This window comes from Equus quagga, chromosome 17 (genome assembly GCF_021613505.1).
Source record: "Equus quagga isolate Etosha38 chromosome 17, UCLA_HA_Equagga_1.0, whole genome shotgun sequence".
NCBI classification, from domain to species: Eukaryota; Metazoa; Chordata; class Mammalia; order Perissodactyla; family Equidae; genus Equus; species Equus quagga.
Genome location: NC_060283.1, coordinates 58,636,058 through 58,656,974, shown reverse-complemented (window position 1 = coordinate 58,656,974; position 20,917 = coordinate 58,636,058). Strand labels below are relative to the sequence as shown.

The window sequence follows — 20,917 nt, the reverse complement described above, 5'->3', positions numbered from 1 at the left end:
ACATATTAAACATGGCATATAAAGATAAGCATGATCTGGGGCCTAAGATCCTCTGTTATCAACTGCCAAACCCTATTGGCCCCCTCATGATCCAGCTCTGGGAACTATAGGAACCATTCCCTTGCTGTTTGCTCTGCCCTCCTTGCCATCCTCTGTTCCTCTCATGCTTCTTCAGACTTCAACTTCAGTGTCATCATTTCCATGAAGCTTATCCTCTGACCTTCCCCATGTAGACTTAGTCACTGTCTCCTTTGATTTCTCTAGCATTTTGTAGCGACCTTTATTATAATGCAGAGTATAGAGCATAAATTTTTTATTTTTATGTGCTGTGGACTTTTTGACAGTTTGGTACAACCTGAGAATTGCTTTTCATATTATTTTTAAATGCATAAAATACAAAACAGAGGATTACATGGAAACCAATTGTGTTAAAATACAATTATATCTGTGTACCCCTTGGATCTGAAAGAGACAGTCTAATTTGAAGTTCCTGTGCCACCATCTTCTAGCTGTGTGATCTTGGTGATATTACTTAACCTGTTGGATCCTCCCTTGCATAAAATTGTGGCTATATGTGAAGATATAGTATAGTTCCAACACAAGGAAAGAAATCAAGAACTGTTTGTCCCTTCTGTGGATGAATAAATTACAGTATTCCATCTAAGTGCTCTGATAAGACATAAGAAGGAATTAATATGCCTAACTGTTCTTTAATAAAGTGTTAGGGTCCTGATGAATGGATGTTTCAAGTTAGCAATATATATATATACATTCATATATATATATGTATGTGAAGGTCGTTGTGAGACCATTAGCAATCACTAACAAGGGTGTGGACTAGTGAGTCTTTTCACCCATTCTAATTTTAGTTAAAATTCACTTTCACTTGACTCTGTCCCATTGCTAGTAGGAATAGAATTGAAATTGTCCATAAATTCCCAAAACACTTCACATGCGTTGGCCGCATTGCCCATCAAACATAGTAAGAATTTTAAATGTTGTTAAATCAAATTAAGTTGCTACTTTAAAAGCTTTGACTTTCCATTTAAAAAAGTCTTTCATAAACGTTACACTTAATAGAAAGCATCACTTTCACGGACACCATCCCCTGGCCGAGGGACCCGCAGGACTGGTTCCTGCCCATCCTCTGGGCCTCATCTCCCTCTGTCTCACCAGCCTCGCTGTTGTTCACGATCCTCCAGGCTCAGCAGAGGCTCCCCTGCAAACTCAACAAGTTTATTCTTGCTTTCAAGTCCTTGCACTGGTTTTTCCTTCTATTTGAAACATTACCCCACCCTCTACTCCTGGACTTTCACATGACCACGTCCTTCTCCTCAGTTTATTCACAACTCAAGTGTCACCACCTCAGAAGGAATTTCCCTGGCTGCCTCAGTGCTTCTGGTACACGATTGTACTTATTTTTCCTTCTCAGCACTCCTCAGTACCTGAAATTATGTTATGTGTCTGTGGACATGCTCGTTGCCCATTGCTCCCCCTAGAACAGAGGTTCTTGAGCACGAGGATGCTGCCTGTTCAGGTCATGCTGCATCTCCAGTGTCTGGAAGAGCATCTGACATATATGAGGCATTTGATAAATGTTTAATGACTGATTCTCGGAGTAAACCCAAGTGATTATCAGAAGTTGATCCAGGTGCCAAAAGTAGCCGTTACATGTAGGTACATGGTCCTTAAAATGAAGAGGGCAGGAGAGAAAGCTCCTTAAAAAAAACGGAGCTCATAAAGATGTCTGTTTATGGAGAAATATCCTCTGGATTAGAAAGTGTGGAAGAATAGGAGTGGCCAGAATGGTTGTAATTTTATTTGAAGACGTGCTGAGCGTCCAAGTTTTGGAAACAGGCGTGCTTTGAATCCAGTACTTGCTGCTCCTGACCCTATGGCATGGAGCATAGTCTAAGGCTTTTACTTTAAGTCTCAGTTTTCTCAAGTTTAAATTGAACATAAAAATAATTTTATGGGGCCTGCCCAGTGGCACAGCGGTTAGGTTCGCACATTCCGCTTCCCGGCGGCCTGGGGTTCACCGGTTCAGATCCCAGGTGCGGACATGGCACCGCTTGGCAAGCCATGCTGTGGTAGGCATCCCACATATAAAGTAGAGGAAGATGGGCACGGATGTTAGCTCAGGGCCAGTCTTCCTCAGCAAAAAGAGGAGGATTGGCAGTAGCTGTCTCAGGGCTAATCTTCCTCAAAAAAAAAAAATTTATGGGCTGTTGTGAGGATTAAATGAATATAGTGCTCAAGCTGACACATAAGGAGGCAGTAACAAATGTTAGTTGCTTTTAATGTTGGCATTTTATTGCTATTAGCATTATGTAGTATTAATAAGAAGGGAACGAGGTCCTCTTGCAGGGGAGATGACATAGAAAGTTGAGGAAAACTGGCTCAAGACCCCCAAGTTTTACCTATGGCCTGGAACTGGAGTGTCAATAAGGGAGTAAGACGACACACAGAAAATACTGTACAGTGATTCATACATAATACCGTGATGTGACAATTATTGTTAGATATTTTTACTAGCACTATTGTTTTATCGTTTTATTGTTGCTCTCAGGGAAGTATTGTTCTAGATGCTATAGGGAATAAAAAATATGTAGCTCTCACAGCATACATAGTAGTATGCAGACTTGCCCATGACCGTTTCAAGGGCAGTGGGTTACTCTCCCCTTAACTCCAGACCTGTCTGACTAGCTGTTTACTCAATATGTCTAGTTGGATACTTAACAGGCATCTCAAACTTAACATTTTTGAAACGTGGCTCTGGATGTCCCCAAACCTGTTCCTCCTTCATTTTGCTCATCTTTACCAATGGCAAAGCCAAAAATCTTTGCCACTTCTTTCTTTGACACTCCACTTCCAGTCAATTAGCAAATTCTGTAAACAGTATCTTCAAAATGTATCCAGAATATACCGCTTCTCATTTTGCCCTCTGCTAACACCGTGGTCTAATCATCTTTCACCTAGATGAGAATAATAGCTCCCTAAATTGTGCCTCTTTACACCCCTGGCCTTTCTTAAACTATTCTTATTAGCTGAGTGATCCTATCAAAACATACATCCAATGATGTTACTCTGCTACTCAGAACCCTCCCGCAGCTTCCCTTCTTACTCAGTAATTGCTGAAGTCCTTACTGTGACCTATGAGGCCCTGTATTATTTGGGACGCCATAGCTTCTCCAACCTTATTTTTTCCTACTCTTCTGTGGTTCACTTGACTCCAGGCATCAGTCTCTTGGCTTTTACTCCACACATGAGCCTACTTAGGACCTTTGCACTTCCTGATCCCTTTTCACGGAATGCTTTTTCTGGAAATATCTACATGGCAGCTCCTTCATTTCATTCAGACCCTTACTCAGAAGTCACCTTCAAGATGAGGCCTTTCCTGGCTATCCTGTCTAAAACATCAGCACCTCGTTCAATGCCTCCCTTTACCTGCTTTACTTTGTCTCTTTTGCACTAGGAGAGCAGGGATTTTTGTATGCTTTGTTCACTTCGATCCCAGAACCTAGAATAGTACCAGGTACATAGTTGTTGTTAGTGCTGATGAGTCGATTCCAAGTCCTAGCCACCCTGTATCCAGCAGAGCGGAACCCCGCCCGGTCTTTTTGTGCCATCCTCTCACTGTCTGGCGCTCTATCAGACAATGCTCTGCTGCTATTCATAGGGTTTTCATGGTCAATTTTTTGGAAGTGGGTGGCCAGGTTCTCCTTCCTAGTCTATGTAGTCTGGAAGCTCCACTAAAACCTGTCCACCATGGGTGACCCTACTGGTATTGGAAATCCCGGTGGCATAGCTTTTGGCATCACAGCGACACACAGCTGCCATAGTATGACACCCGACAGATGGGTGGTGTGGCTCCCTGACCAGGAAAGGAACCTGGACTGGGATGATGAGAGTGCTGAATCTTAACCACTTGACCACCAGGACTGGCTAGGTACAGTGTAGGTGGTCTATAAATATTTGTAGAATGAACGCTGAATGAATTTGCTGTATGTGCTTTCCTAATACTTCCATAGGGAGTCCTAAAGGCTTTCCCGTTGCGGGCCCTGCTGTAGTGCCAGGAGCCCAGTCTATAGCCCGCAGAACAGTCCTCTCTGTACCAGCGTGCAGATTTGTTCAGGGATTTCATCAGCTTTTCCAGTTGAAGCTTCCTTTGACACTGAGCTACATTGATTCACCGTTTACAGAATCACTTTTTCTTTTTCTTTTTTTCCAATTTGTTCCTAAGTGGTTTTTAACCATGGCTACGGGTGAGAGTCATGAGGGGGAACTTAAGAAAACCTCACAGCGATTCTAATTTAATTGGTCTGGGTAGAGGAGGAAGTGGGACCTGGGCCTTTTAAAAGCTTTTAAAAGTTTTAAAAGCTCCCCAGGTGATTATAATATGCAAACCAAGGCTGCAAATCACTGCCCTAGGGAATTCCTGCATCTCGCTGTGTTCCTTAATCTGTGATCATGTTCTCTGCTTCCATTTCTACATTGTTGTGACAAGCTGAGTTGCTTAAAATGTAATCTCAGGATGTCATATATTTGCACTTAGACAATATGACATTGCATTTTAAACATATCAGCCACTCAAAATGTTGTAATGATGAAGCAGAAAATGTACCCCTTGGAAGAGAACTTAAATTATACATAAATTGAATGAGTATGAGTTGTACCAATTTCTAATGCTTTTTTCAGAATTGTGATGATGCCAGGACCTATGTGGGAGGGAGGATGCCCAACATATTCCTGCCCCAGAGAGATTAAAGATTGTGGAGAAGGCAACATTACAAAATAATACACTATGAAGGGTCAAAATATATGTTCCTGACTCCATGAAATACAAGAACAAGAGATGGACTGGAGAATAGAAAGTCAAAATGGCCAGCATCTGAGGATATTGCCTTATGAGAGAGAAAGAAGGACAATTAAATTATTAAGAGGAATGGTAATGATAAGCACAAGAGATCTGCCAAGACTCTTGAAATGAGTAGGCCGTGATCACTGCTAACACAAAACAATAATTTGTGTGTTTCATGCCTTGCCCAAGCTGCATTTTAATTAATTATTAATTTTGCCTACTAAAGCAGACACCGTGATTTCCGTAGTAATTGTGGTGATAATTTAGGGCTCTTGGTTTACCCTGGAAACACTCCTTTGTGTGATGAAAGAAGGTCTAGATCAACCCATTTTGAAAATGATCTTGTGAATGATGTTAATCCTTGTGTTGACTGATCCCTTCCCCCAGTTCTTAGAAGCCAGTCATCAGATATAGATCTTCTCTTCCCCCAGGAATCTGATCTCACGTTCCGACTGGCCAGTGGACTTGTTATATGGCAGCCCATGTGGGAGCACAGACAGCCCGAAGTCTCTGGCTTCACAGCACTGGTGAAGCCCATCAGGAACATTGTTACAGGTTTGTGTCTCAGAGGCCCCCTGGGCTGGTCTTAGCAGACTCCCCCACACACAGGAGTGAGGGGAATGGGACGGTTTGCCCTTAAGAAGCCAAGAGGAAGAAAATTCCTCCAGGGAGCTATCTAGGTGTGCCAGGTGCAGGGCTCATTCACATGATGAGAAACTCCAAACCAAGGGCGCATGCTGCGTGCTGTGTGACTTTGGATAAGTCATTTAAACTTTCTGTGCCTCAGTTTCCTCATCTGTAAAATAGGAGTTAAAATATAACATTATGAGTACTTACAGAGTTGTTATGAGGAATAAATGAATGAATTTATGTAAAATTGTTTAGAAGAATGCCAGGCACCTAGTAGGTGAATAAATGGTAGTTATTGTGGTTGCTGTTATTCTTATTATATCATCATCATTATGGCAGATGGAGTAGCAGCTCCTTAATAGTCTCGCCTTAGTGTTTTGTTGCTGTCAAAGCGTTTTACTGCAGGAATTGTCTAATGAAGTAGTCCTATTGTCAAACTATAGTAAAAGCACAAGATGACGGCTTGAAAAGTGCCTGGGCAGCTCTTGCTTCACTCCAGATGTGTCTCTCACTATGTGTGCAGCCTAACCTCTCTGAGTGTTCCCATTTCATTTCTTTAAAATGGAAATAATAATGCTACCTTGTAGGGCTTCACAGTGTGCACACAATGCATGTTCATAGTGTGCGCACATAAAGTGCACGTCAGTGCCCATTTCATAGTAAGCGCTTAATAAATCCATCCTTCTCTTCCTAAACCAATTTTTGGCATCAATAACAAAATTAAAAAAGAGATAAATGATGTGAGAAATCTACAGAGGCAAAAATATATTTATGTATGTGTATGTATACACATGTATATATATAGTTTGCTTACTCCCTAAGTTTTCCCTGCAGGCAATGGAGGATTATGCATGTAAAAGGGCTTTGTAAAGGGAAGGAAACTATAAACACATTTTTACATACTTTTTTCCTCCTATAATTTAACACAACCTTGCAAGGTACCTATTATGTTAAGGAATTTTGTAAATTAGGAGTGCCCTATTATTCATATATGCGATAAGATGCTTAGAGACATATCATGCTTACTATAGTCACTCAAAAGGAAGATGAACTTTTTCATATAGTAAGTATGGACTAATCCCACAACTTACATGTATAAAATACATTAATGATTGAAATAAATTATAGATTCAAGAGTAACAGTCTGTCATACAGTTCAAATATTAAGGAACTAAATGAGTAAAGACATCATAGCCAGAAGTGTTCTTCAGATTCCATGGATGGAATGAGGTTAATTTCATTGGATTCAAACAATCTGAGAGTGGAGACAGATATATGTGGTTAAAAAGCTGAAAACAATAGAAATAAGACAGAAGAAAATAAAATATACTATGGTAAAACAAAACTGTTACTGAAGAAGCCATATCTTTATGTTGATTAAATAAATTTAATTTTTTTAAGTCTTATCACCTTCCTATATAAATGAGGAAGTCACCTCAAATCTAGGTCTGTCTCTCTAACACATAAACTATCATTTTACGCGTGTATAAAAACTGTTAAGAGATTATGTCCTCCTGTAGAACAGGGGCTATTCACTTCACCCTCCCTTGGCCTCTGGATGATGCTCATGGTGGGTTCCTTTCCCCTCTGCCTGATCTCTGTGTACTTGAAAGGATGCCCAGCATCTGAGGGGAAACGAAACTCAGCTTAGACAGCATGGCCAGAAGGAAAAGCAGTGGCATGTGGGTGACACTCCATTGGTCTCTGGTTTTGTGAGGTTGGTACCCACTTTCCCCTCAGCACCAGTTTACTCACAATTCAAATGGGGCGTCGACATCTTAGTTTCCCACTGTTCTTGATGCTCCGGTAAAGATGTAACTGATTTTGAATCTTACCTCAAGGGCAGCTTAATGTGTTCATTAAAGCACAGACCCTGGATGGAGCCAGATAGCCTGGGCTGGAACCTTCACATATGGTCAAGTGACCTTGGGCAAGTTAAACTTCCTATGCCTGAGTGTCTTCATCTGTAAAATGGGTCTAATAATATACCGTATGTTTTTATACAGTTATTGGAAGTGTTAACTGAGTTGCTATATGCAATATACTTACAACAGGATTTGGCAACTCCTGTGTACTATGTAGATAATAATTAACAATTATTATTTTTACTATTGCCAACTTTTTAGCACTTTAGCCTATTGAGTCAGACTGAATAGATGAAGAGATCTCCATTGACAACCTAGAAATTCTAAGATTTTTGAATTGGTTGTTTGATTTCTCTTAGAACATACATTATTAAATGTCTTCTTCCAAGATAATAATCTTTTTTTTTTGAGGAAGATAGCCCTGAGCTAACATCTGCCACCAATCCTCCTCTTTTTGCTGAGGAAGACTGGCCCTAGCTAACAGCTGTGCCCGTCTTCCTCTACTTTGTATGTGGGACCCCTGCCACAGCATGGCTTGACAATCAGTGCATAGGTCTGCACCCGGGATCCAAACTGGCAAACCCTGGGCCACTGAAGTGGAACGTGCGAACTTAACCGCTGCACCACCAGGCCAGCACCAACAATGATCTAGTAAAATGAGATTTTTATTTGAAAATGAAATGAACTTATGAAATAAAATGAACTTACCATAATCTTATAAAATTTGTAAGGGACTTTCTTCCATCTTTGCAGCCAAGAGAAGTTCTCCAATCAACAGTCAAAGTCAGACCTGTGAATCGCCAAATCAGGACACAAGCCACCGGGAGGTAAGTTTCTTATCATGAGGAGAAAGGAAGCAGTCAGCCTTCGGATGTGGTGTAGTGTGAAGGGTAAGACATGAGTTCTAGAATGAGATACTTGGCTTCAAAGCAGGCTTCTCCTCCCTGAATGTGAAACCTTAAACAGCCTCAGGTTTTCTATCTGTCAAGTATGGAAAATAATTTTATGTACTTCCCAGAAGTGTGGGGGTGCTGAAACAGGACGGTGGATGATTAGTGCTTTATCTCAATGACTAGTGTGTAACGAGGAGTGCTTTATCTCAATGGCATGCAATACTCAATAAATGTTAGTTATCATTATTTGTCCCACCTTAACTACACTATCATCTTCTTTCTGTCAAGTATCAAATTCCCTAGTATGTAATACAGGCACGATAGCGCTGCAGCAGGTGGGAGGAGGGAGTAGAAAGGAGGCGTAAGATATAGTCCTAGCCCTTAAGGAATCTAAAAGCTTAATGAGAAATCAAGACTAATCCACATAAAACAGAAGATGCACAATAAAACAGAATATAATTCAATGCAAATTTCTCATGCAGTATTCGGTTTGGAAAAGAAAGAAATGAGGGCCAGAGTAGTTCAAAGCCACATGGAAATGTATCCTGCCGTTAACTTCGCACATGTTTAGATGACCTGCCTTCACTTCCAGTTCAACCCGTGCAAAATAAACTATGCTGCCTTCCGTCAAAATTGGATCCTCTTTCCAACTGATGTATTATTGTCAGGAGTATCATCATTCTCCATGCCCTCCAAACTGGAAATTTTGGAGTCCTATTATATCTATTTAGTGAGCAATTGCTAAGTACAGACACTGTGATTTATATGCTATACTTCATCCATTCTAAGATGTAATTTTTTTCACTTTTAACGTCTTTGAAATCGAGTGTGTTTGGCGATCTTTGGCCTCTTACAATCTCCCTGCCTGGTAGCAGTCTTGATATGCTTGTCGTTCTTGTGCAACATGAATTTGCTCATTTCCAGCATCTAAATTTGAAGAATCAGGGTCAGTGGCTTAGAAGAATACGTCAGAGCAAATAGCGGAGCGCTCTTTTAAGAAATAACATTCTTGACACAGAGGAAGTTATTCTGTGGAAAAACATCCATCAACAGCTCTGAGTTGAAATTTCTAAATGTGAAGACATTTTAGGAACACCTACACAGATTTATTTCACTTATATTTTCCTTTTAACATATATACAGGATGGATATATAATCAAAAGCTATGCCTTAATAAGTCTAAGATAGCCCCTTTAATAAGTATAAAATAAAAAGTCCTCACTAAAAAGAAGAGATCCAGTTTAATGAACAGGGTTTTCTCCTAATTGAACATAAATTAATGGTGTGTCTTACAACTGATGGCAGCTTAGATACAATGAGACCTTGCTCTCCTCAATCCCGTTTGATCTCTTGCTGAGTCATATTGTTTTCTTTTTGTCGTGTGCTCAGACGTGTCCTTACTCGCTGTGCCTGCTTCCACCCTCTAAATCCAGGTTCTAGATCTAAACTAGACTGCAGCTTGAACCACCTCATTGGATTTTCGACCTCCAGGCTCTCCTGCTTTACATAAATACCGCTCAATAATGCCTCGCCCATCTTTGCAATGTGTCGTTTATTTATTAGCTGGTTCCACAGAGGCTTCTTATATGCAAGGTGCCGTCCTTTCATCGGATCCCTTCCTCCTTAGGAACCTGTAGTGGATCCTGTTGGCCACCACCTCGAGACCAAACTCCTCTCCCTTGTTCTACATGCTTCCTGCTGCCTGGAGCATCCTTCTGAAGTGACCCTCGTTACCCCTCAGTCAGGGAAGCGCTGCTTCCAGTGCACAGAGCCTGTGGTTCAGCCTCCAAGTCCTTGCTCCAACTGTTTCCTCTAACTGAATGCTTTCTTTCCTCCCAGTTGCCTGTCTAAATTCTACCGTTCTTTCAAGGACCAATTAAGGTCTCGACTCCCTGTAAACTCTTGTCTAATTACTCTAAACCTGAACTGTCCAATAGGGTAGCCACTGGGCCCTTGGGGCTGTTGAACACTTGAAATAGGGCTAGTCTGAATTGAGATGTGTCATAAGTATAAAATGTATGCTGGATTTGGAAAACTTAGTATGAAAAAAAGAATGTAAACATCTTATTAGTAATTTTTATATTGTGTACATGTTGAAATAATAATTTGGGGTTACACAGAATATATGATTAAAATTAATTTCACCTATTTCGTTTTACTATTTTTAAAATCATCTATGTGGCTGGCATTTGTGGCTTGCGTTATATTGCTATTGTACATGCTGCCCTAACCTATACGCATTTGTCTTAAAATTAACTCTAAGCTTTTGCATTCAAGGTTTGGGTTCATATCGTACTTTTTTTCTGCCTTCCAAATCACCTAATGTGAGGCACACGTAGTGTGCTCCTACTGGGGGATTCTTTGATCAAGTTCAGAAGACTGACTTCATGAAATTTCTAGCTGTATTTGTCTCTCTGCATCACGTTTGAACAAAGCTTTCTTATTTTACATATGAAAATAGAAATTGTAAGAGCTAAAATACTATGATAGATTTTTTAGGCCCTTTGTAACTTTAGGAAGAATTTTATCTGTAATACCTATGGAAAAATGTCTCACATTACTTGGGCATTACATTTATCAGCCAAAGGTAAATAAAAGCTGCTCTGTAAGAGAATGGCTGAATTGGTACTTAGAGATCAGAATAAAGATCATCATATCCAATTGGAAAAAGGTATTATACCCCTCCTCTGACGTGTGATGGAACAACCTGAATCTTGCACTTCCATCCTCATGATCCGGATGTGCTTTAGTTAGCTCTCACTAGCCTGTGTTTCTTTTCAGCCTTGTGTCTCTGTTCCGTCCACCTTGGTACTGATGTTACCTTTGTTGAATTGTTGGATGGAACTCTTTTCCTATAGATACTTGATATGAGGTGAAAAAGAAAAGAATCAAGAGCAAATGAAATAAAGTATGTGAAAACACTTAGCCTAATGGGTGGAATGACATAGGTACTCTCTCGAAGTCTGTCCCCATTCCCTCTTAGATGAAGGCAAAAATCCCTTGGTCTATGACATCATATTTAGCTATGCTGCAAAAAAGTTACTCAAATTTAAAAAACAATGTGTCATATGATAGCTAACTCTAAAGGCTACACTTGAAGAAAAAAAAACTAATGTGCTATCTTCACTTCCAAAAGGGACTCCAGGTGGTCTGTGAAACATTCCAGTCAGCTTCCATCTCACCCAAGGCCTCCATTTCAGGCTGCCACCGAGGAAACTCCTTTGATGGAAGTCTGTCCTCTCAAACTTCCCAGGAAAGAGGACCATCACATTCCAGGTACGTGATTGTAGTGTTAGGGACAAAAGTGTATCCCCAGTCACCAAAACTTAATCTGCATTTTTAGCTACTTCTACAGCCTCTGTTCCTTAAAATGTGTACGTGCGTGATATGCGTATTATGTTCTTGGTCAGGGTATAATTAGATTAATAATTCCAGAGATGTTCTATGAATGACTCGCATTCAAACAAATTCAGGTGCAGGTGGGCAGACGTGTCTGAATTGATGATTCAGCCATGAGGAGCCTGAATTAGGTAACATTTTAAATATTTAAACGCAGAAACTCAAATTATGCTATTGAAGGATAATTTTGCAAGGATGTGAAAGGATCTGCTTTAATGTACAAGAATATTTTCTGCCGGTAGATCCTATTAAAATGGATACTTCTAAAATTCTCAAAGAGAATTGAAAAGTCTGTTTTTTGAAACATTTCAACACTGTCCCTGTTAGCTTGACATGGTGAAATGGCTTACAGATGCCTTCCCTGTGGGCACATATTGGTCCACTTCCTGCTCCCTGCTGAAACGGTGGAGGCCTAGATTCATCAGGTTTGCCTTTGTACCCAACTAGAAATTCGACCTAGGGGGCGCGAGTCCCTGAGACCATTTGTCTATCCCTACTTTCAAATGAGGTTGCTGTCTAGTGGATAGTATTTTAAAAGCTGATATTTAAAAAATAGTTTTATTGAGGTATAATTTATATACCATAAAATTCACTCATTTTAAGCATATAATTTAATGATTTTTTAGCAAATTTACAGAATCGTGCAACTATTACCATAGTCCAATTTGAGAGCATTTCTATCACCCAAAAAATCCCTCGTGCCCCTTTTTGGTCACTCCCACTCCACAACCTGTCCCAGCTGTTCACTTAACATACTTTCTGTCTCTGTGTTTTTGGGCATTCCAGATAAACGGAATCATATAGTGTGTGGTCTTTCACATCGGGCTTCTTTTATGTAGCATACACTTTTAGAGGTTCATCCACATTGTAGCGTGTAAAGTAATTCATTGCTTTTATTGCTAAATAGTATTCTATTGCATGGATATATCACATTTTATTTGTCCATTCTCCAGTTGATGGATGTTTGAGTTGATTCAACTTTTTGCCTATTATGAATAATGCTGCTATAAGTATTCACGTACAAGTTTTTGTGTGGACATACCTCTTCAGTTGTGTTGGGCAAATACCGAAGAGCAGAATTGCTGGGTTGGAGGGTAAATTTGTTTAATTTTTTAAGAAACTGCCAAACGATTTTCCAAAAAGGCTGTCCCATTTCCCATTCCCACCAGAAATGTATGAGAGTCCATTGTTTCTCCATATCCTTGGCAGTCACTCTGGTGAGTGTGAAGTGGGATCTGATTGTGGTTTTAATTTACATTTCCCTAATGACTAATGTCATGAAGTATATTTTCAAGTGCTTATTAGCTATTTGAATATCTTCTTTGATGAAATGTCCATTCAGACCTTTTGCTCAAGTTTTAACTGGTCTGTTTGTCTTCTTATAAATTGTAAGAGTTCTTTATATTTTCTGGATAAATCGTTTATAAAAGAAAAAAAAGATCCACAGATATTTCTCTCAGGGTTAGCTTGTCTTTTGATTTAGTAATTTTTAAATTATCTACCTCCTCTGGCACCAGAACCAGGCTACATGGGTGTGGTCTATTTTAAAGATTTCTTGGATGGGGCTGGCCTGGCGGTGTAGTGGTTAAGTTCACGCACTCCGTTTCTGCAGCCCAGGGTTCATGGGTTCGGATCCTGGGCACAAACTGCTCATCAAGCCACGCTGTGGCAGGTGTCCCACATGCAAAAATAGAGGAAGATGGGCACAGATGTTAGCTCAGGGATAATCTTCCTCAGCAAAAACAGAAAGATTGGCAATGAATGTTCGCTCAGGGGCCAATCTTCTTCACCAAAAAACAAAGAAAAAGATTTCTTGGATTTCTTGAAAGCATGGAGCCATATGAATATAATTGTTTTCTAATTAAAATACTACTATGTTATTCTTTTAGAAAATAATATATAAAGAGCTTATCTTTATGTCTTCATTTTGGACTTTAAAAGCAAGTGGCCCAGCTGAATAATCTTTTGCTGGTTGAGATTATGAATTTTTTTTTTCCTGAGGAAGATTCTTCCTGAGCTAGCGTCCATCGCCAATCCTCCTCTTTTTTGCTTGAGGAAGATTTGCCCTGAGCTAACTCTGTTGCAAACCTTCCTCTATTTTTCACGTGGGCCGCTGCTACTGGATGGCCACTGGCCAGTGGTGTAGGTCTATGCCTAGGAACTGAACCTGGGCCACCGAAGCAGAGCATGCCGAACTTAACCACTAGGCCACTGGGGCCGGCCCAAGAGCATGTGAATTTCTGACAGCGCTTTAGTCAAATAGGCAGAGATCGTTTGTGTTTATCCACATGACTTACTGTACCAGGTCGATGGTGATGATGAGTACTTAAAATCATATCATTTTAAATGTGGGACGAATGCTGTGTTGAGAACCGATCCAGTCTGAGGCACTAACAATGTTTTAACCACAGAGACACTTTCAGCAGTGAAGAATGTAGTATTCTCAGATAAAGTGCATTTCACTTTTAAATAGCTCTATTCAGTGGAATGGCCTTCTTATATTTGACCAAACTTTGCTTTCCTGTAGTTTCTGTCTGTGGTTCTTGTATTACTTTTCTGCTGCTGTGTTACAAATTATAGCAAACTTACTCGTCTAAGACAATACACACTTGTCACTTTATAACTTCTGTGTGTCAGAACTGAGGTCCCTGTTTTCCTGCTGGCCCTCGCCTGGGGGCTGCTCTCGTTCCTAGAGGCCTCCACGGTTCGCTGCCAGGCAGCACTCCCCACAGGCTGCCTCACAACATGGCGGCTAACTTCTTCACAACCAGCAAGGGAGGGACATGCTCTCTAATTCCCATCTGCTAATACAGTGTCTTTATATAGCAATCACATGAGTGGCCTCTCAGCACCTTTCTCATAAAATAACCTAATTATTGGAGTGGCCGCCCGTCACCGTTGCCATATTCTATTGATTAGAAGAAAGTCACAAGTCCTGCCCACACTCAAGAGAAGAGGATTATAAAGGGTGTGACCACCGTTAGATGGGAATCAGGGGTGGCTCCCCTAGGTGTGCCCACCACGGTCTTTTTGAGGATGGACAGACTCTTCCCATATTAGCTTTCACTTACTCAAAGTAACTATCAGGATGACCTTCCCACCAAGGGAATTTTGTTTTATGACATCATTTGATTTTATGACAATAACTCACTAACAAAGTTATCAAGGGCATCATTAAATCAAATTTGGGGAAAGGTAGTTACTTAGGACACAGACTAAAGAGAGTAAGAATAAGAACTACCTTTGATTAACATCTTCTTTGTGCCAAAAACAGAACTAGCGTCATTACATTCATAATATTATCTAAATTTTCATTTATTCATTCATTTATACATCTTTTAAGTGTATACTAAACACCCGGGTTGTGACAATATCAAAGTTGTTGTCCTCAAAGGGCTCATTTTCTAAAAATATAGATAGATTAAAAAAAAAAAGAGTGAGTGAATAAATAAATAAAAGTATGTTTAGGTTACTCTAAAACTATGAAGGCAAAATCAAAGTGTTGGGAGGCGGGCTTTCTTTCACGGAGACCTGAGTGATATGAAGGAAGCAGCCTCATGAAGATCTAGAAGGAGCAATCTAGGCAGAGGGAACAAGAACTCTAACCCTCCAAACTGGGAACAAGCTCAGTGTTTGGAAACAGCAAGATAGCCAGTGTGACCAGGGTGCCGTGGTGAGCAGGGACAAGTTGTAGGGATCAGGTCAAAGAAGTTGTGAGGGGTCAGGTCACACAGGAGCCAGAGGACACGGTAAGAAGTTTGGATTTTGTTCCACGGGTGAGAAAAAGCCCTTGGAGTTGTTTGAGCAGTGGGGTGCCATTAACTGAATTGCATTTTTTAAAGACCATTCCAAATGGTTTGTGGAAAATAGAGCTGAAAGGCCAAAGACGCAGAGACTTGCTAGCAGACTCCTGCCGTGGTCCAGGTGAGAGAGGACATGGCTTGGTTAGGGTGGTGGTAGTAAGGGTGGAAAGGCTGAGGTGAGACAAGAATTGGGATACGCTTTGGGGTGGAGCTGACGTGTGGGAGTGAGCAAAAGAAAGAAATGAGGCATAACTGAAGTTTTTGGCTTGAGCAACTGGATGAATGGTGATTAAACCTATGAGACAAGGAAGTCTGAGAAAAAGCATATATGAAAATATTCTAAATCTGTCTACCTCCACCTATATCTAAGGCCATCACCATCATCCAAGCCACTCATCATCTCCTGCTTGGAGTATTGCAATAGCCTACTTATTAATCTCCTCTTATTTACTCTTGCCACCATCTAATATAGAACATAGAAAGTCACGGAAAAAAATTATTGATACTGTTCCTACGCTTGAACTCTTGTAATGGCTGTTCATTGCTATCAAGTTAAAATTCAAAATCCTTGACATACTCCCGAAGGCTCCGCATGATCTGGCTGCTGTCTAGTCTAACAATGTGCACTCACACCCCTGTCACTAAACTCCAACCCTTTTTTTTTTAACTTTTTATTAAGATTATGATAGTTAACAACCTTGTGAAATTTCAGTTGTACATTATTGTTACTCATGTTGTAGGTGCACCACTTCACCCTTTGTGCCCTCCCCACGCCGCTTTCCCCTGGTAACCACCAATCAGTTCTCTTTGTCTCTATGTTTAACTTCCACCTATGAGTGGAGTCATACAGAGTTCATCTTTCTTTATCTGGCTTATTTCACTTAACATAATACCCTCAAGGTCCATCCATGTTGTTGTGAATGGAACAGTTTTATCCTTTTTTGTGGTTGAGTAGTATTCCATTGTATATATATACCATATCTTCTTTATCCAATCATCAGTTGAGGGGCACTTATGTTTCTTCCACATCTTGGCTATTGTAAATAATGCTGCAATGAACATAGGGGCGCATGGGACTTTTGGAATTGCTGATTTCAAGTTCTTTGGATAGATACCCAGTAGTGGGATGGCTGGGTCATATGGTAGTTCTATTTTTAATTTTTTGAGAAATCTCCATACTGTTTTCCATAGTGGCTGCACCAGCTTGCATTCCCACCAACAGTATATGAGGGTTTCTTTTTTTCCACAGCCTCTCCAACATTTATCACTTTTTGTTTTGGATATTTTTTCCATTCTAACAGGTGTAAGGTGATATCTTAGTGTAGTTTTGATTTGCATTTCCCTGATGATTAGTGACGATGAGCATCTTTTCATGTGCCTATTGGCCATCCGTATATCTTCTTTGGAGAAATGTCTGTTCATATCCTCTGCCCTTTTTTTCATCGGGTTGTTTGATTTTTTCTTGTTGAGCTGTGTGAGTTCTTTATATATTATGCAGATTAACCCTTTGTCAGATATATAACTTGTAAATATATTTTCCCAACTAGTGGGTTGTTTTTTTGTTTCAATCCTGTTTTCCCTTGCCTTGAAGAAGCTCTTTAGTCTGATGAAGTCCCATTTGTTTATTCTTTCTATTGTTTCCCTCATCTGAGGAGTTATGGTGTCCGAAAAGATTCTTTTGAAACTGATGTCAAAGAGTGTACTGCCTATATTCTCTCCTAGAAAACTTATTGTTTCAGGTCTAATCTTTAGGTCTTTGATCCATTTTGTAAACGCCAACCTTTTTTGAGATCTTCCCATGCACTAAGCTTCCCCTTACCTGTGAGACTTGGAGGATGTTAGTCATCTGCTGGATTGTTCTTCCATCTGTCTTCACTTAACCAACTCCTCATCCTTTAAGACTCAGTTTAAATATCTTTTCCTTATCCCCAGAGAGGCTTTGGCCCATGTTAAAGACTGTCACAGAACTCCCTATTTTCTCTTATGGGACAAAAGACAATTGTAATTTAAATACTTGTGTGATTATTTGTCTAACAGCTATCTCCTTCCCTAGACTGTAAAATCTACCAGCAGAGGGACCCGGTCTCTTTTACTCACTGCCCTAGCTCTAGTGCCTGGCACATGGCTGTTGGTGAAGGGTTCTAAATAAGCAAATGAGTTTGATCTTCAGAACAGCCATGCAAAGAAGACATGATTCTTTTAAAAATGGGGAGCTGGAGCATAGAGAGAGTAAATGACTTATCAAGGACACACAGCTAGGAAGTGGAAGAGCTAGATTTGAGCCCAGTCTATCCAGTTCCATGGTCTATACTCTTCACTGCTCTCCCACGAGAAGGGATCTTTACGGGGAGCACAGTTGGGTTCCTATACTTCTCCTCAATTATGTTTTTGGGGAGGAAGATTGGCCCTGAGCTAACATCTGTTGCCAATCTTCCTTTTTTTTTTCCTCCCCAAAGCCCCAGTACATAGTTGGATATTCTCATTGTAAGTCCTTCCAGGTCTTCTATGTGAGCCACTGCCACAGCATGGTGACTGACAGATGAACCATGTGGTTTTGTGACCAGGAACCAAACCTGGGCCGCTGAAGTGTAGCACATTGAACTTTAACCACTAGGCCATCAGGGCTGGCTCCTCAATCATGTTTTAATAGAGGTCTCTTTTCTCTTTGATCTCTCATTAAAGGAGGAAATGTTGTGGTTATTTGCCAGAATGAGTCATTTTCAGGCACACAAAGATTCTTAGATGCCTAGTGTCATCTTCCCACGACCTCTGACAAATATGAAACTCAACCCTTATTTAGTATTTATCTAATTGGATCTTGCAGCATTTTAACCCTGCTGACCACTCTACCCTTCCTGACATTCCTCCCTTGACTTTTCTACATTATGCTTACTGTTTGTTTGTTTTCTTACCTCTCTAACAGACCCTTTCCAGAATTTTCTTTGGCTTCTCTTTCATGGCCCTCCTCTTACTGTTGGTTTTTCCCTCTTCTCCCACATTTTCCCTCTGAGTGATCTTATTCACTGCCATAGTTCAATCACTAGCTATATGCTGATGACTCTCAGACCTTTATCCAATCTAGACAACTCTTTTGAACTCCATACCCATGAAATTTACCAGTCTCTTGAACTCAATACCTCTTTCCTAAGATCTTAAGATACCACACAATTCAAAGTCATTGCAGACAAAGACTATTTCCTTTACTAAGCAGTTCTCACTTCAGATTTTAAAAAATTATATACATATAAAATATATAACAATTCATATATAAAAAAGAAACACATAATCTCCATCAAGGTGTCTAATTTGTCTTTTTTTCTACTAAATGAGAAATTATTATCCAATATAAGATCAGAGATGTAATTTTCTTTTGCCTATCCATCTTTAATAGATTTACCAATAGACTAGTTGGATTATACTCATGTGTCAGGTATTTATTGCTGCAAAACAAATTACTCTGAAATTAGTGACTTAAAGCAGTAAATACATCTATTATCTCAGTTTCTGAAGGTTATGCATCCAGGAGCAGCTTGGCTGGGTTTTTTCTAGCCCAGGGTTTCTTATGAGGTTGCAGTTAAAATGTTATCTAGGACTACAGTCATCTGAAGGCATTACTCGGCTGGAGGATCTGCTTCTAAGATCACTTAGGTAGCTGTTGGCCAAATGCCTCAGTTTCTTACCACATGAGCCTCTCCATAGGGCTGCTCACCATATGGCAGCTGATTTGCCACAAAATGAATGATGAGGGAGAGAGACAGAGAGAAAGGTGTCTTTTATAACCTAGTTTCAGAAGTGACATGCCACCACTTCTGCTCTATTTTATTGGTCATATGGACCAACTCTGATATTTTTTAGGAAGAAAGGAATTTAGGAAGAAGAATGCAAAGGCATGAGTACAAGGAGGCAAGGGTCATTGGAGAGATCTTAGAAACTGGCTACCACAGTCAGCCCCCTGGCCCTTAATGATTTCCATCCCTCCCACATGCAAAATACACTTACTTTCAACAAGGTCACCCCAAATCTCATCCAATTACAGAATCAGGTCAAAGTCCAGATATCAACATCAAAATCAGATCTAGGTGGGACCAGCCCCATGGCCTAGTGGTTAAGTCTAGAATGTTCCACTTCAGTGGCCCAGGTTTGGATCTCAGGTGTGGACCTACACCACTGGTCAAGCCATGCTGTGGTTTTGACCCACATACAAAATAGAGGAAGATTGGCATGGATGTTAGCTCAGGACTAGTCTGCCTCAAGCAAAAAATGAGGAAGATTGGCAATAGATGTTAGCGCAGAACAAATCTTCCTCACTAAAAAAAAAAATCAGATCTAGGCACAAATGAGGCACCTCGTGTACAATTTAAGTAGAGTTCCTTAAGTACAGTTTTTCTCAGTCTGTTCACGTGTGAACTAAAGAGACAAATTAGCTAAGCCCAACATGCCCAACATATAATGGTGGAATGGGCATAGGATAACTGCTGTGGTCATTCCTATTCAAAGGGAGAAAATGGGAGGCGCTGGTCCATAGCAGTTCTGAGATCAAGCAAGGCAAATGTTGGAAGCTTCTTGATTAGAACTCAGTCCTATTCTTTTTTATGGCACTTGGCTCCACTCTCTGGGCTATTGATTCCACCCTCTAAGCCAACTCCCCTTTTTCAAGAAAGATAGGTATTTACAGCTGAGTAGTTTTCTCAGCTTGCTTCTTGCCAGTAAAATTTGGGGGGGTGTACAACAGCCTCTTTTCATTTTATACTGTCTCTGACAGTGTTTCTGTTGATATAATTCTTTAGAAACTTTGTGGGTCCACTTTTAATCTTGTTGGGGCCCACTAAAATAGACAGAAGCTACACTTACAAATCTCTTTGCGATAATCCCTTCTTTATCTTGGGCTTCTGTTGAAGAAGAACACCCTTAAGTTTCTTAGAGGTCCTATTTTGTTTTAAATATGTGAATCACACTGTCAAAATCCTTAAAGGGCCTTTTGTCTGGTGAACTAATATTCTAAGGCATGACCTTATATCATTCTGAAGTGGTAACAAAATGATTTTACAGCTCCACCCTTGACTTCATATTTAGACCATAATTTTTCCAGAAGTGCCCTAGATTTGATGTTTGCTCAGAAGCCATTTCTTAATTTTAGCATTAGTTCCCATCTGGAGAGGCTGAGAATTTTCAAAATCATCAAGTCTCAGCTCGTTAGTCTTTAACATTTCTTCATTTAGTTCATATGTCTTCCCTCTCAGTTTACTATAAGCAGCATGAAGAAATCCGAAGGCACCTTCAGCACTTCCTTTGGAAATCTCTTTAGTTCGATCCCCTAGTTTGTTAGGCACATTTCTTTAACTTTCTACATCACAGCCGGCAATTTTCTGCCACTACAAAACAAGAATCCTCTTTCCTCTAGTTTTCAATATCATGCTCCTTACTTCCCTTTAAGTCCTCACCAGCAGCCTCAAAATGCAGGGTTTC

The 20,917-nt window shown here is 40.2% G+C and overlaps 1 protein-coding gene across 1 annotated transcript in view; it reads left to right on the top strand.

The window, feature by feature from the left end:
• UNC80 (unc-80 homolog, NALCN channel complex subunit) overlaps nucleotides 1–20,917 on the top strand; it is a 215,786-nt gene that overhangs the window by 5,659 nt on the left and 189,210 nt on the right. Inside the window, exons 5-7 of the mRNA XM_046644309.1 lie at nucleotides 5,293–5,416; nucleotides 8,110–8,183; nucleotides 11,386–11,525. Coding sequence (XP_046500265.1) covers nucleotides 5,293–5,416; nucleotides 8,110–8,183; nucleotides 11,386–11,525 — 338 coding nt within the window. The remainder of the gene's footprint in view (nucleotides 1–5,292; nucleotides 5,417–8,109; nucleotides 8,184–11,385; nucleotides 11,526–20,917) is intronic.